Source organism: Octopus bimaculoides, chromosome 3, assembly GCF_001194135.2.
Source record: "Octopus bimaculoides isolate UCB-OBI-ISO-001 chromosome 3, ASM119413v2, whole genome shotgun sequence".
NCBI classification, from domain to species: Eukaryota; Metazoa; Mollusca; class Cephalopoda; order Octopoda; family Octopodidae; genus Octopus; species Octopus bimaculoides.
The window spans coordinates 121,528,495-121,544,102 of record NC_068983.1 but is presented as its reverse complement, the minus strand read 5'-3'; the positions used below and the strand labels follow the sequence as shown (position 1 = coordinate 121,544,102).

The 15,608-nt window shown below is 37.7% G+C and overlaps 1 protein-coding gene across 1 annotated transcript in view; it reads right to left on the bottom strand.

Moving 5' to 3' along the window:
• The window catches only part of LOC106875659 (very long-chain specific acyl-CoA dehydrogenase, mitochondrial-like), a 50,994-nt gene that overhangs the window by 31,509 nt on the left and 3,877 nt on the right, over nt 1–15,608 (bottom strand). Inside the window, 4 exon segments of the mRNA XM_014923898.2 lie at nt 252–346; nt 927–1,035; nt 3,055–3,119; nt 5,452–5,524. Of these exon segments, the coding sequence (XP_014779384.1) occupies nt 252–346; nt 927–1,035; nt 3,055–3,119; nt 5,452–5,524 (342 nt within the window).

The following is a 15,608-nucleotide window of genomic DNA, read 5'->3' as shown; positions in this document are numbered from 1 at the left end:
ATATATATATATATATATATATATATATATATATACGACGGGCTTCTTTCAGTTTCCGTCTACCAAATCCACTCACAAGGCTTTGCATCTTTGACAAAAAAGATGAATGAGATTAATTAGATATCAAGCCTCACAGAGTTGATGGTGAAGAAAGTATTTCACAGCAACCTTACATTTGTTTAGTTATACAAGCTGTAGTGCATCGTAATTATAGTTTAAGAGAAAAGTTAAAGAAAGCCAGAAATTTTTACCTGATGCGCTCCAAGAGTGATAGCAACGCCAAGGTCATGAGCACCAACAATTTCAACGAGACGAGCATACATTGTATTAGTGAGGCCCAAACCCCCTAAAAAAAGGGAAACAAGTTGTTTAGAAAATTAGTTAGAGGACAAGGGAGTCAATTATTATGTATAAATCCATCCGTATACTAATTGGTATTGGGTTTAAACTCTTAATAACATGAAATATTCCAAGCTGGTCAGCAACATTGTTAAAGTTCTTTCAGCACTTAATAATGTCGGTGATGTTTCTAAGAGATACCAGTTTCATTAGTAATAGATGAGTCATTTTTAAACAACTCACATACACACATACTTCTTGTAGCAACAAAAACCCGAGTAGGAAAAATGTGATTCATGCTTAAAATGTTCTAAATGTTAGTAGCATTTTATTTTGACAAGATTTCTACTCAAAGAATATGAGGTCCCACATTGTAAGTTGGTTTAACAACCCTTCCAAATCCAAGTCACTCCATCCTTTTTTCTTCAGGAGCTTAATTTCTCACACATAAAACACTAAATCAGTTAAAAGAACACAAATCTATAACTTTCAGACTTGTCATGAACAACAATAAACTGCCAATTTGACACCCAACTTCAATCTTATCCATTTACACAAATTTACACAATCTTTTCCATTTCACTTACCATAATCAAATGGAACCTGCAAGCCAAATGCTCCCATTTCTTTGAGACCGTCCATGGAAGCATCATCCACTTTCTCAAGTTGGTCATTCTTGGTGGCATCGTTTACTTCCTGAAACATAACAAAATTAAACATATCAAATTGTCTACAGTGTCAATGAAGCTGTGAATTGAGAGGAATCAAAGAAATTATGACATTTATGCTTTATTGAATATCTTCAGTAACAAAAGAGCAATGTTTGAACTGGGAATCAATATCAGGTTATTGGTTTTGATGCACAAGTATTAACAATAAGAATACTTGTGCATGAAATAATAAATAATATCAAACATTTGTAAAGGAAGGGTAGAGTCTACAAGACTGACCTCTGCACTTAGTTTATCAACCTTGGAGAGATGAAAATCTCTAGACAAGATTCAAATCCAAAATTCAGAAGGACAAAACTGAATACTGTAAATCATTTAGGGCAAATGCTAACATTTATGCCATTCTATCACCACCTCACTCAAAAATAATAGTAACATTGCAGAAGAAGTCATGCACAGAACTTGCAAAGTCTTGAAAGAAATGAAGGGAGCATGCTCCACTGGATGTGTAATGTCAGTGTGCACAAAGTGTAATGATTTAAGTGTAAATGATTTAAGAGAAAAACTGGATATAAGAGGCATCAGATGTTGGGTGCAGGAGAGAAGACTGCGTTGGTTTGATCATGTGATGCATATGGATGAGGACAGCTGTGTAAAGAAGTGCTGAGCTCTAATTGTGGAGGGAACCTGTAGAAGGAGTAGACCCAGGAAGATGTGGGACAAAGTGGTGAGAAAGGACATTCAGATGCTGGGCTTCACTGAAGAAATGACAAGGGGCCAGGAGTTGTGGTGATATGCTGTACTTGAGAAGATGTGTCAAGCTAAGTAAAATTGCAGTCATCCATATATACAAGCTTATCCTTTACAGGTACCAATGCCACATGAAATGCACTCGCACCAGTGCTGCATAAATGCACCCATGCCAGTGGCATGTAAAAAGCACTCAGCACACTCTGTCAAATGGTTGGCATTAGGAAGGGGATCCAGCTACAGAAACTATGCCACAACAGAATTGGAGTTTGGACAGCTCCTGTCAAACTGCAGCTCATGCCAACATGGATTATGGTGGTGGTTATGATGATGATGATGATGATGATGATGATGATGATGATGATGATGATGATGAGGAGGAGGAGGAGGAGGAGGAGGAGGAGTACCATGTGGAAATAAAGCACTAAATGGATTACAGTATTATAGAGAATACAATGTAAAATGGAAAAAGGCACCATATACAATACAATAAAACAAAGCATTGTACAGAATTCAACATCATAAAGAATATAAGATATTCTTAACCTGGGCAAAGGCAACCCCTTGGAGGCATTGTGAGCTCAGAAAGGGGGAAACAAATGTCAAGTGGGGAATGGGTGTTTAGAAGGGTTATGATTTTTTCTTAGAAATAAAATATTTAAATCAGGTAAAATATATTCCAAACACATTTTCCAAATCAATCTTTATTATTATTAGGATATGAGTAAAACATTGTGTAACCAGTGAAGAGAAACATGACTAATAATATCCTAATGTTGAAAATAATTTCATTATATAATTCCTCACCTTCTTTCATAATTTCCATAAATGGGACACTAATCCACACAAATATTTAAAAGGTAAATGCTGAATGAGAATAGTATAAAAAAATATGGATATTAATAAATCAATGAGCAAAATTAAGCTTTTGGTTGGTCAGTGAAGGTTGTAGTAGCAATATAAGACAGAAAAAGGATGAGGTAGTGACTGTAGTTTGTTACAAGTGAGTGAAAAAAAACTTTCTCTGGATGTGGTCAAGAATGTTTACCTCTGTATCAGCAGCAACCATACATTAAAGGCAAAGTACAGTATAGAATCACTTCAAAAGTAATGGACTCTAAAAGTTCCAATCAAAAATTGAAAATATTTTATTACTTTTATCTAAACTACTCAATACAACCATGATTATAAAGTCTTTCTATAGTCAAAAAGACATCAATGCTTAATAAATCAAGGACATTTTTTCAGTTTCAATTTTAGATTCAATTTTAAAAGTTTAATTCTTTGAACTTACCTCAAAGAATTTAGCACAAGGATCAACTAACTCAGACAAAGTTTGCTTCTGGTCTTCATTTAGAACTGAAAGATGAAATTTAAAAATAAAAGGCTCCTGTTACTCAAAATTTCTCCACATGTGTCTATGTCATGTTTTCACATGGAACTGGGAGACAAAAATTAGTACAGTAGATAGTAGGTGATACTACAAGTTTAATGTACATAATATGATCCTTCATAATCAGAGTTCAAATCCTGAAAGACATACTTTTGCTTTAAATCTTTATGCGTTAAAAAAAAAAACCCCATTTATGCATTGAGATTTGACTAATTTCTGTCTCCCTTGAGCTAAACTGATAAAACATACAATCTACAGGAGTTGAAAGACTGGATTCCTTTCAAAAAGGGTTTCATGCTCATTTGGAAGAGATTTTATATGCCCATTTCATTTTTCAAACAGTCACTACAACTACAGATGTTTGTGCAACATAACTTGACTTGTTAAAAATAGCAACCAAATCATTATTGAATCAAACCACAATGCCTTCAAAACGAGGGAAAACACAAACTAAAATACCTAGAAGTGAAGTAATTATTGCACCCACCAATATCTTCAACTTATGTCAATACTGCCAAATCCACAGAATTTGAAAACTGGGCAAAAATTGTAACAGTTCTAAAGCCTAACAAATTCTAAAACCTAACAAAAACATCACAGATATCCATCACTCTCCAATGTAAGTCTACTAGAACTTTAGAAAGACACATCCTTGACATTAGCAACTCATATATTCAGGCGGCAGAGAGATGTCATACAGTCTGACACTTTACCATCATACTACTACTCACAAATCTTTCAAATATGATAGCTTCAACAACAACAAACCTCCTCACATCTACACACACCATTATAATTACTGCTGATATTAGAAAAACAATTAAACTTCACTAGCAAATTACAAACAAAATACTTCAAGAAACAAAAACAAAATGCACGAACCATTGAAGGAATTTCTAACATAACTCAACCAAACTAAAGATAGTAGCCAAATCTCCCTCTAACATTAAAAAAAACAAGATTACATGAATAGTAGTTCTAGATACACTACAGCCAAGAAAAAAAAAAGAATAAAATAAACATGTATTTGATCATGTTTGATCAAGAATAAATAACAATACAAAATACTGAACTACATACTACAGTACCATGCAAAATTCTTTGGCCCCTTTTAACTATTGCAAATTTCTACTAATTGCCAACTTATAAGTGGATGTTTTGCATTGCGTTTTTCATAGATGAAACATTGGCCTTGGAGTCATTTCCATACCTAATCATTATATTTTGTAGTAGGGGGTTCTGAATGAGTGGGAAAGATGTGAGACGACTACCAAAAATGGCCATGCAAAAGCTTTCAGTCACCTCACATAAACCAATCAAGATACAGTGTTTTAAAACAGAAAAATGCCTATAATGAAAATTGATTACATAATGTTCATTTCAAGAAGTTACTGTACATTGTTAATATTTTGTGTGGCTTCCCTTAGCTTGAATAATTGCTTCAATGTGCCTGGGAAGAGATGTGTATAAATCCTTCACCATCTTCACAGGTATGAAATGCCATTCTCTGTGGCCGAGATCCCACAACTCTTCAAGGTTGTGTGGATTCTTCTGACAAACTCTTCTCTTTAGTTCTGTCCACATTTGCTCAATGATATTTAAGCGAGGGATCTGAGCTGGCCAACATGACAGATGTTCTGTCTCCTATCTCTGCTCCTTGGAGCTGGCTGGTCTCATGCAACCTACACTCAAACTCTCCCCTTCTATCTCCCACTCCATATTATGTTCCCCACAATGACTTTTTCCTACACTAAGCAATAGATCAGATCCTCTCTCTCCAGAGTGACATTCTCCTGGAATTCTCTTTCTGCTTATGTTTTTCCTGTAGCCATTCGCTTGCAACTGTTCAAGGAACATCAATTTAAACGATTTTTAGCAGGCAAGGTACATTAACTACTCATAATAGTTATTTATTTCACCAATACCAGAAGGATGAATGGCAAAATGGACCCTGGTAAGATTTAAAGTTGGAATGTAAAAAAACAAACTTGATGCTATACGATATTTGTCTGGCACTTACGATTCTATCAATAACCACACTATTGGTGATTATAATGATTTCTAACATTAATTAGCATAAGGTCACAAATCTGGTGGCAAATAGAATTAATTCATTCATTATGACTACATGACTGTTATAAGAATAATAAATAATAATGTGTTTTTCAAAAATTATTGATCTGAAAGAATTAATACATGAGAAAATACTATGGAAAAAAAAGCAAGAATTTAAAAAGAATGAACATTTTCTGAATAACTTATAATAATTAAAAATAAAGAAAATAAAAAATACAGAACCTTCTGGAAATGGAAAGACTTGATCAGAGATGACATTTCCTCGAAATAGATTCATAGCAAACGAACGAGACTCCTGGTAAATTAAAACAAAAAGAAAAAAATGTATTAATTAGAGTAGTAGTGAGGGTGAGATTTGAACTAGGGCTCCATGGTGCCCTAATGTAAAGAGATGAGTAGAGTGAAGAATTATGTGAGAGTTAGTAGATATGAGGGACAGGTTCTGAGAGAGGTGAATTTCTAGGAAGGAATACTGTGGAAAACTGCTTAGTATGGTATCTAGGAAGAGTCATAATATCAAGGAACTGGTAGCATGTTTAAGGACATGCAGAAGGACTTGCTCAGTTGGTGTACAATATTGTATGAGGTCTGGAGTGAGTTTGAGATCTAATAACTGAGGCCAAATGTCTTGAAAACTGATACAATGGAAGCATTGGTATAAAATATACTGAATGTCTGATGTACTAGAGATGCAGTTGGATGCTGTAGAAATTAGTAGAGAGAGAGACAGTGTAAAGATGTCTGATAGAGACAAAGATTCAGTGTGGAACAGGAAGACTAGAGATAGAGTGAGATAATGTAAAGTCAACACAGGAAGAGATCATCTATATGTCTGATAAACTAGATTCAATGGAATATTGTGAAAGGAAACACAGGGAAACACTTTGGGTATTTGGTACGCTAGATATTCAAAGAAACATTTTATCAACTGTACTCTCCTACTGTAAATTAGCAATATCATTAATATCATTTATTAAGTACAGATTTGGTAGAGTGCTAGATAAAATATCTTGCAGTATTTGTTACAAAGCCAGTGATTTCAAGGGAGGGGGTTAAGTCGATTACATTGACCCCCAATGCTCAACTGACACTTATTTTATCAACCTTGAAAGTATGAAAGGCTAAATCAACCTCAGCAGAATGTGTACTCAGAGTGTAAAGACAGACGAAATGCTGCCAAGCATTCTGCCCAGAATGCTAATGATTCTGCCAACTTGGTACCTTAAAGATAATAATAATAATGACGATGATTGTTGCCAGTACCGCCTAACTGGCCTTCATGCGGGTGACACGTAAAAGCACCCACTACACTCTCAGAGTGGTTGGCGTTAGGAAGGGCATCCAGCTGTAGAAACTCTGCCAAATCAGATTGGAGCCTGGTGTTGCCATCCGGTTTCACCAGTCCTCAGTCAAATCGTCCAACCCATGCTAGCATGGAAAGCGGACGTTAAATGATGATGATGATGATGATGATGATGATGTACAATACTGCAATTAAATACTATAATATCTTGCAGTATTTAATTAGTATCCCATTGAGTTCAACTTTGCCTTGCATAATTTGAGGGAAGGAGGGATGATAAAATAATAAATCAGGTAATGGGACCAATCTAAGCAAATGCATCTGCACCTCCTTTAAAGGGTGAGGTTTTGTAACTATATAACAAATCATCATTATCACCATCATTGTTATTATTATTATTATTATTATTATTATTATTATCTAAGGCAGTGAGCTGGCAGAATTGTTAGCACAACGGGCAAAATACTTAGCAGCATTTTGTCCGTTTTTACATTCTGAGTCCAAATACTGCCAAGGTTGACTTGCCTTTCATCCTTTCGGGGTTGATAAATTAAGTACCAGTCAAGTATTGGGGGTCAATGTAATTGACTAGCCCCCTCTCCCAAAATTCCAGGACTCGTGCCTTTAGTAGAAAGGACTATTATTATTATTATGGTGGTAATCTGGCAGAACCATTAGCATGCCAGGCAAAATGCTGGGTGGCATTCTGTCTGTTTTTATGCTCTGAGTTCAAATTCTGTCAAGTTCAACTTTACCTTTTGTCCTTTTGGGGTTGATGAAATAAGGACCAGTTGAGCACTGGAGCCAATGTAATCGATTTACCTCCTCCCAGAAATTGCTGGCCTTGTACCAAAATTTGAAAATATTATTATTATTAAGGTGGTGATCTGGCAGAATCATTAGCATGCCAAGCAAAATGCTTAGAGAGATTTTGTTCACCTTTACATTCTGAGTTCAAATTCCATCAAGATTGATTTTGCCTTTCATCCTTTTGGGGTCCAAAAAATTAGCACCAGTTGAATACTGAGGTCAATGTAATGAACTAGTTCTTCCTCCAAAATTTCAGGCCTTGTGCCTTTAGTTGAAAGGATTATCATTAGTGTTATTACTGTTGTTGCTTAGCTCCTGGGCAGCTCTAGTGTTTTAGTGGGCATAGCATATCTTGGATTACATTTTACAATTGTAACTTTCTTTAATAAGACAGTAACATATAATTGAGGAAGATTTATCTGCTATTTGTAGCAGGCTAAGGAACCAGGTTCCCTTGTTGGCCCACTGGTGGTGTTGCTGCGGCTTGGCTGATTCATTACAAATACAGTAAAAAAAAGAGTTAAAAGATACAATAACTGTTAAAAGTACAGTGCTTAGGTATCTGAGTAAACATGGTTTAGCACAACAGATTTATTCTGTGATTGTTAGAGAAGACTGAACATTTTTATCATGGATGAATGATGAAATAGTAAAGACCTTCTGCACCATAGTGTACTCACATATATCTATAACTAGAAAACATAACAGAAAACATTATACAGTACTATGTTAAATAATAATAAATGGTTAACATGGTATCATACTGGAGGGATCTGAAACAACATACTCCCAATCACATAGTTTCAGGTTCAGTTCCAGTGCATGGCACCTTAGGCAAGGTTTTCCACTAGAGCACTGGACCAACCAAACCTTGAGTGGATTTGACAGATAGAAAATGAAAGGAAGCCCGCCGTGTGAGTGTGTGAGTGTATGTATATTTGTGTCTTTTTGTCTTGATATGGCATGGTAGTTGCAAATGAGTGTCATTGTTATCCAAATAATGTCATTCATTTCCAATATTCTGCTTAAACATGTCTGACCATGGGGAAATATTACTTTGCTTGGAATGAGGTGAAGGTTGATAACAAAAAAGTCATCTGGCTGTAGAAAACCTGTCTGACTCATGCAAGCATGGAAAAATGGACATTATTATGATGATGATGCACAAGTGGTTAAGAAGTTTGCTTCACAAATCATGAGGTTCTAGGCTGAACTCCAGTTTGACATCTTGGGCAAATGTCTTTTACTACAGCCCATGCCTAGTAAATGACTTGTACCAGTAAATCAGTGTCACACACTGATTCTGCTTGAAAAATATGCTATGGTTACATGCACCTGTGGAATACTCAGCCCTTTATGTGCTAATTTAATGAGCAGGTTTTATATTTGATCAAAGAACTGAATATTCATTGTCAAAAGAGATGCAGATTCATTTAATTTCTATACACAGCTGTATTAAAAAGTTTCATACAATAAAGTGCTACACTACATACACAGAGATGTATTAAAACATTGCTTTGACCAATTGGCTTAATAGAATTTAACAATGCACTAAAACAACCACTATATCAGTTCAACAAGTGGGACTATTAAATAGGTTAACGGGGAACCTCATTTATTGTTTAAATAGAAAAGCAAATATACATAGGTGGTAAGGTATGTGGTTTACACTCATACCTCTCCTCAGAATATTAGCAACGTAAGTGAAATAGTTCCAAAGGGCAATCAAAATCAGATCACAACTTAACAGAAAACACTTGCTTCATGTTCCAAATACACAACATACACAAAATTAAATGATTTGGTCCAAAGTCTTAAAAAAAAACAACAAATTCTTGAGGTGGGTTGATCTGAGCAACTGGGGTATTTGGCTTGATAAAGTTTGCTTATCAGTTCAATATCTGAAGGGTGCCTTATCATAATTTTAGTTGAAGTATTACGTGGAATTTAAACAAGCACTAATGCAATAGGGTTGCTTTTTCTCTTAGTGTGTTAAGTACAATTTTATTATTGGCTAAATCAATAACCTAAAGCAACAATTAGTGACCTATTTAAAAACCATCCAATCATAAAACACCTCACACATATCATAATACTGTTCCTCAACAATATAATTTTTCTGCGAGATGTGAAAGGTGTCATACCAACTTTCAGGAAGACTACAGAGAAGGTCAGCTGTTGCTTTTCAAGGTTTTCTATAGTAGCATCCTGAAGGATCTGGAACTGTTCTTCAGTGTGTGAATAAATCAGCTTTTGTTTTTACCTATTAGGAAGGCGGAGGCGCAATGGCCCAGTGGTTAGGGCAGCGGACTCCTGGTCATAGGATTGCGGTTTCGATTCCCAGACCGGGCGTTGTGTGTGTTTATTGAGCGAAAACACCTAAAGCTCCACGAGCCTCCGGCAGGGGATGGTGGTGAACCCTGCTGTACTCTTCCACCACAACTTTCTCTCACTCTTACTTCCTGTTTCTGTTGTACCTGTAATTCAAAGGGTCAGCCTTGTCACGTTGAATATCCCCGAGAACTACGTTAAGGGTACACGTGTCTGTGGAGTGCTCAGCCACTTGCACATTAATTTCACGAGCAGGCTTTTCCGTTGATCGGATCAACTGGAACCCTCAATGTCGTAAGCTACGGAGTGCCAACAGCAAAATTAGGAAGACATTGAGCTGGTAAAAATCATTAGAATATCAGTCAAAATGCTTAGCAGCATTTCTTCCAGCTTTACATTCCAAGTTCAAATTCTGTTGAAGCTGACTTTTCTTGTCATCCTTTCAGGGTCAATAAAATGAGTATTAGTCAAGCACTGGAATTGATGCAATCAACAAACTCCTTCCCCCAAAATTTCAGGCCTTGTGCCTATAGTAAAAAGTATTATTATTATTATTATTACCATTATTATTATCAAGGATTTTCGAACATGTGTAAGGATTTTTGAGCGAGATCGTTGCCAGTGCCCCTGGACTGGCTCTTGTGTGGGTGTCACATAAAATACACCATTTTGAGCGTGGCCGTTGCCAGTACCGCCTGACTGGCCTTCATGCGGGTGACACGTAAAATCACCCACTACACTCTCTGAGTGGTTGGCGTTAGGAAGGGCATCCAGCTGTAGAAACTCTGCCAAATCAGATTGGAGCCTGGTGTAGCCATCTGGTTTCACCAGTCCTCAGTCAAATCGTCCAACCCATGCTAGCATGGAAAACGGACGTTAAACGATGATGATGATGATGATGACCGAGTGACACGTGGTGTCCTTGAGCAAAACACTTCATTTCCTGTTGCTCCAGTCCACTCAGATGGCAAAAATGAGTAATTCTGCAACAGACTGGCATCCTGTCTCGGTGGGGAATATTTACGCCATGGAAACTGGCCCTTATGAGTCTGTATGACTTGAGAAGAAAACTTTACTTACTAAGGTGGGCAAGCTGGGAGAATCGTTAGCAAAATGCTATGTTCTGAGTTCAAATTCTGCTGAGGTCAACTTTGCCTTTCATCCTTCCAGGGTCGATAAAATAAGTACCAAGTGAACACTGGAGTCAATGTAATCGACTCATCCTCTCCCCCAAAACTGTTGCCCTTCTGGCAAAATTTGAAACCATTATTATATTATTATTATTATTATTATTATTCAGGAGTGGGATGACCTGGCAGAATCATTAGCATGCAGGACAAAATGCTCAGCAGCGTTTCTTCTGGTTTAATGTTCCTGAGTTAAAATTTCACTGAAGTCAACTTTGCCTTTCATCATTTTGACTTGCCCCTCCCCCCTTCAAATTGTTGGCCTTGTACCAAAATTAGAAAGAATTATTTATATTATTAGGAAAGTGGAATGCCAAAAATGCTTGGGCAAAGGAAAACATGCCTTACACTGCTTGGATATGTCTGTACATTCTGAATTGAAATCCTGCCAGAATTTGAGCTCAGAGTAGAAGGGACACAACTTTGCTTATCACTCTTGTTGGATTTGATAGGAAGTGTACCAATCAAGTACTAGAATTAAAATTTTGATTATATCCATCTTCCAAAATTTTTGCCAGCGTGGTCTATATTAGAAATTATTATTGCTATTCAAGAAATCAACTAAAACAGTAATCTGTATAGACTTATTCTCTGTAAGCCAAGTACTTATTGTATCGGTCTCTTTTGCCGAACCGTTAAGTTACGGGGACGTAAACACACCAGCATCGGTTGTCAAGCGATGTTGCGGGGACAAACACAGACACATAAACACACACACATATATACATATACATATATACGACGGGCTTCTTTCAGTTTCCGTCTACCAACTCCACTCACAAGGCTTTGGTCGGCCCGAGGCTATAGTAGAAGACATTTGCCCAAGGTGCCACACAGTGGGACTGAACCCGGAACCATGTGGTTGGTAAGCAAGCTACTTACCACACAGCCACTCCTGTGCCTATTGTTGCAGAATATTTAGGAAATACAATATTATCTATCAATTAAGTCAGCAAACTGGAAGAATTGTTAGTATGCCAGACAAAATTCTTGGCAGCATTTCATCTACCTTTATATTCTGAGTTCAAATTCTGCTGAGGTTGACTTTACCTTTCCTTCTTTCAAGGCTGATGAAATAAGTACTTGTTGAGTACTGGGGTCAATTTAATTGACTATCCCCTTCCCTCAATATTTGAGGCTTTGTGCCTATAATAGAATGGATTGTCTATCAATAACTTTATTAGGGTAGTGGATTTATATAATCATAGAGCCTAGATTGAATGCCTTACAGTAGTTGGTTGCATCCCTTTACAATCTCACTTCAACTTTGCTTTTATCCTTCTAGCATCAACACAACAAATATCAATCATTATCATCATCATCGTCATTTAACGTCCACTTTCCATGCTAGCATGGGTTGGACAATTTGACTAAGGACTGGTGAAACCAGATGGCTACGCCAGGCTCCAATCTGATTTGGCAGAGTTTCTACAGCTGGATGCCCTTCCTAACGCCAACCACTCCGAGAGTGTAGTGGGTGCTTTTACGTGACACCGGCACGAAGGCCAGTCAGGCGATACTGGCAACGGCCACACTCAAAATGGTGTATTTTACGTGCCACCTGCACAGGAGCCAGTTCAGCAGCACTGGTAACGATCTCGCTCGAATGTCTTTACACGTGCCATCCGGCACAAGTGCCAGGAAGGTGATGCTGGGCACAGGTACCATGACAGTTTCGCTTTTGCTTGCCCCAATAGGTCTTCGTAAGCCAAGTTTCGTTTCCAATGAAGGAGACGACGTTGGCATGGGTGCCAGTCGCCGAATTTAATTCGATTTCGATTTCACTTGCCTCAACAGGTCTTCGCAAGTGGAGTTTAGTGTCCAATGAAGGAAGGTACGTATAAGTGGGCTGGCTGAGGCCTTAGATTTAGGTCTCACTTGGCTTGCCGGGTCTTCTCATGCACAGCATATTTTACGTATTTAATTAACCATACCCTTGCTTCAAACATTTGAGGCCTTCTACCTATGTTCATCATTTTAATGTTCCCTTTTCAATACTTGCATGGAAACTATTGAGGCAGATTTTCTATTACTGGAGGCCCTTCCTGTTGCCAACTTCCACCTGTTTCCAAGTAAAGTAATATTTCCCCTTGGCTGGGCATGTTTTCATGGAAAATGAAAATGAATAACACCACTTGTATGACAGTGACACTCATTTACAACTATCAGGACAAGGAGACACAAATATATGCATATATTTATATATACACACAAATATATACATTTATGTATATATACACTCACCCACACAACAGACTTCTTTCAGTTTCTTTCTAATAAATTCACTCACAAGGTCCAGAATTATAGTTGAAAACACTTGCCCAAGGTGCCATGCAGTGGGACTGAATCTGAAACCTCACTATTGGGAATCGAATTTACTTAACCACACAGCCATGTCTGCACTTGTAAGCTTCCCACAACATCATCATCATCATCATCGTTGTTTAACATCCACTTTCCATGCTAGCATGGGTTGGACGATTTGACTGAGGACTGGTGGACCAAGAGGCAACACCAGGCTCCAATCTGATTTGGCAGAGTTTCTACAGCTGGATGCCCTTCCTAACGCCAACCACTCCGAGAGTGTAGTGGGTGCTTTTACGTGCCACCAGCACGAGGGACAGTCAGGCGGTACTGGTGACGGCCACACTCGAAATGGTGTATTTTACGTGCCACCTATACAGGAGCCAGTCCAGCAGCGCTGGCAACAATCTTGCTCGAATGTCTTTTCACGTGCCACTGGCACAAATGCCAGGAAGGTGACGTTGGTAACGATCACGCAGGTGCTATTTACGTGCCACCGGCACGGAGACCCTCCAAGACTTGTAGGGGAAATAGAGAAAGGAACCACACTTTAACTCATGGGTTGGGTTGTCTTCAGACAGAAGACTTGATCCAAATGCTAGCAACAAAGCAGATTTCACTAACAGCATACAAGGGCCATATGACAGTTAAGCAGGGCAATAGAGTAAGCTTACCAAGAACAACAGGTACTGTTCATCCAATGGGTATCCGTACAACTTCTGTCTATCTAATTTCAATCAAAAATCTTAGATCAAATGAAGGTTAGAGTAGCAAACATTTGCCTAAGAAGTGACGAACTGGGATTGGTCCTTGAATTGCAATATTATGAAGTAAACATCTTAATCATGAAGCCATTCCTACACTCAATCTGTAACTAAAAAACTTCACACCACTAAGTAGGGTTTATATTACATATAATTAGGACGAAGGACTCAATGAAATGAAGTTTACAATCAAATGAATGCACCAACAGTGGTGGTCTACTAAATATAGAGAGTGGTCAGCGTTAGCAGGAAATAAAGTTAAAATCTTAATAAAAGCTGGAAATGTAACTATAGGAGAATGGGAAAATAGTTTACAACACTTAATAGAATTAGTGACATGAAGTTGTGATTAACCCATAAAGTGCTGAAATTTGCACTTACATAGCATTGACTGCTGAGCACATTTTATGAAAATGAGACAACATTGCACACACAAAAAAAAAATAGTTAAAATATCTTATTATTATATAATGGTGGCAAGTTTTACATTGTAGTAACGCCGTGTGCATGCGTGGAATTAAACAAGCAAGCGTTCCCGCTCAATTCATTCTCTTTCTTGCTGGCCAGCAATAGAGCATGGACGTGTCAAGCAGTGTCTCTGACATTGCAACCTGGAGACAGTCTCTCTACGTGTATAGCTGTCACTCTCCATCTTTCGGACTTACACTTGACAGCTCGCTCACATCTACATAACAACGTCCCAACAACTATACTCACATACATAGAAGCTGTAACAACAAGAGCTAAAGATGTATATATTTACCACCTAAATAAAATGCTGTTTAAGTTGATAGTCTGGAGTTCAGCGTTCCGTTTAATTTCTAATTTTATATAGGAAAGTCAGGTATACATCTAATGTTGAATAACCAACTTTCCTATACTGGTGACCCCCGACGTGATTCAAACACGCAGCCCGCTGAGCTGCAATAACCCACTTTCTTATAAAGTGGTGATTCGACGAAGAAACAAACGCAGCATGGACTCTGGACTACCAACTTATAACTGGTGAACCCGACTAAAGAACAAATGCGGCCATGGAGACTGAACTACTAACCAGCATCATCGTCATGGCCAACACGACTTACTACGCCACCAACATCTCCAACCATAGTCAACATGACTCAACAAGCGCGGTTTTTATTCTCGCCTCTGTTAGAGTGGATTTTTCCACTCTCGACAAACAGACAAGAATTACAGCCTGCGACTTTCCAATTGTGTACTCAAAAAACTTGGTATAAAACTCTCACGTGTTCTGACTTTCTTTCTGCTGTGATATCTAACATACATATAGACGGCCTGTTTTTTTTTATTATGTTCCTATATGTCACATTCACACTCTCACATACACATACATCTTTTATGCCACACAATAACTCTTGTTATTCATTTCATACGGTTGTCTTTTCTATTGTCTCATTACTGGTATTTACGAAATCTATGTTACCGTAGTATAACATAATTACTTGTATATCATCTTTGATATATATTTTGGTGTTCGACCGTGTGACGCGTTTAAATAAAAGGAGTCCTCTGTTTTTCCATTCGTCACCATTTCTCCTTTTTTGAGTTCGCACGGTCGTTTTTTCATCTTGGGTTAAGAAAATTTTTCTTCGAGGTTTTCGCTAATGGTCGTACAGAGATTTGTCTGTCGATTGTCTGTAAAAGCGTACCTCTTCAAAC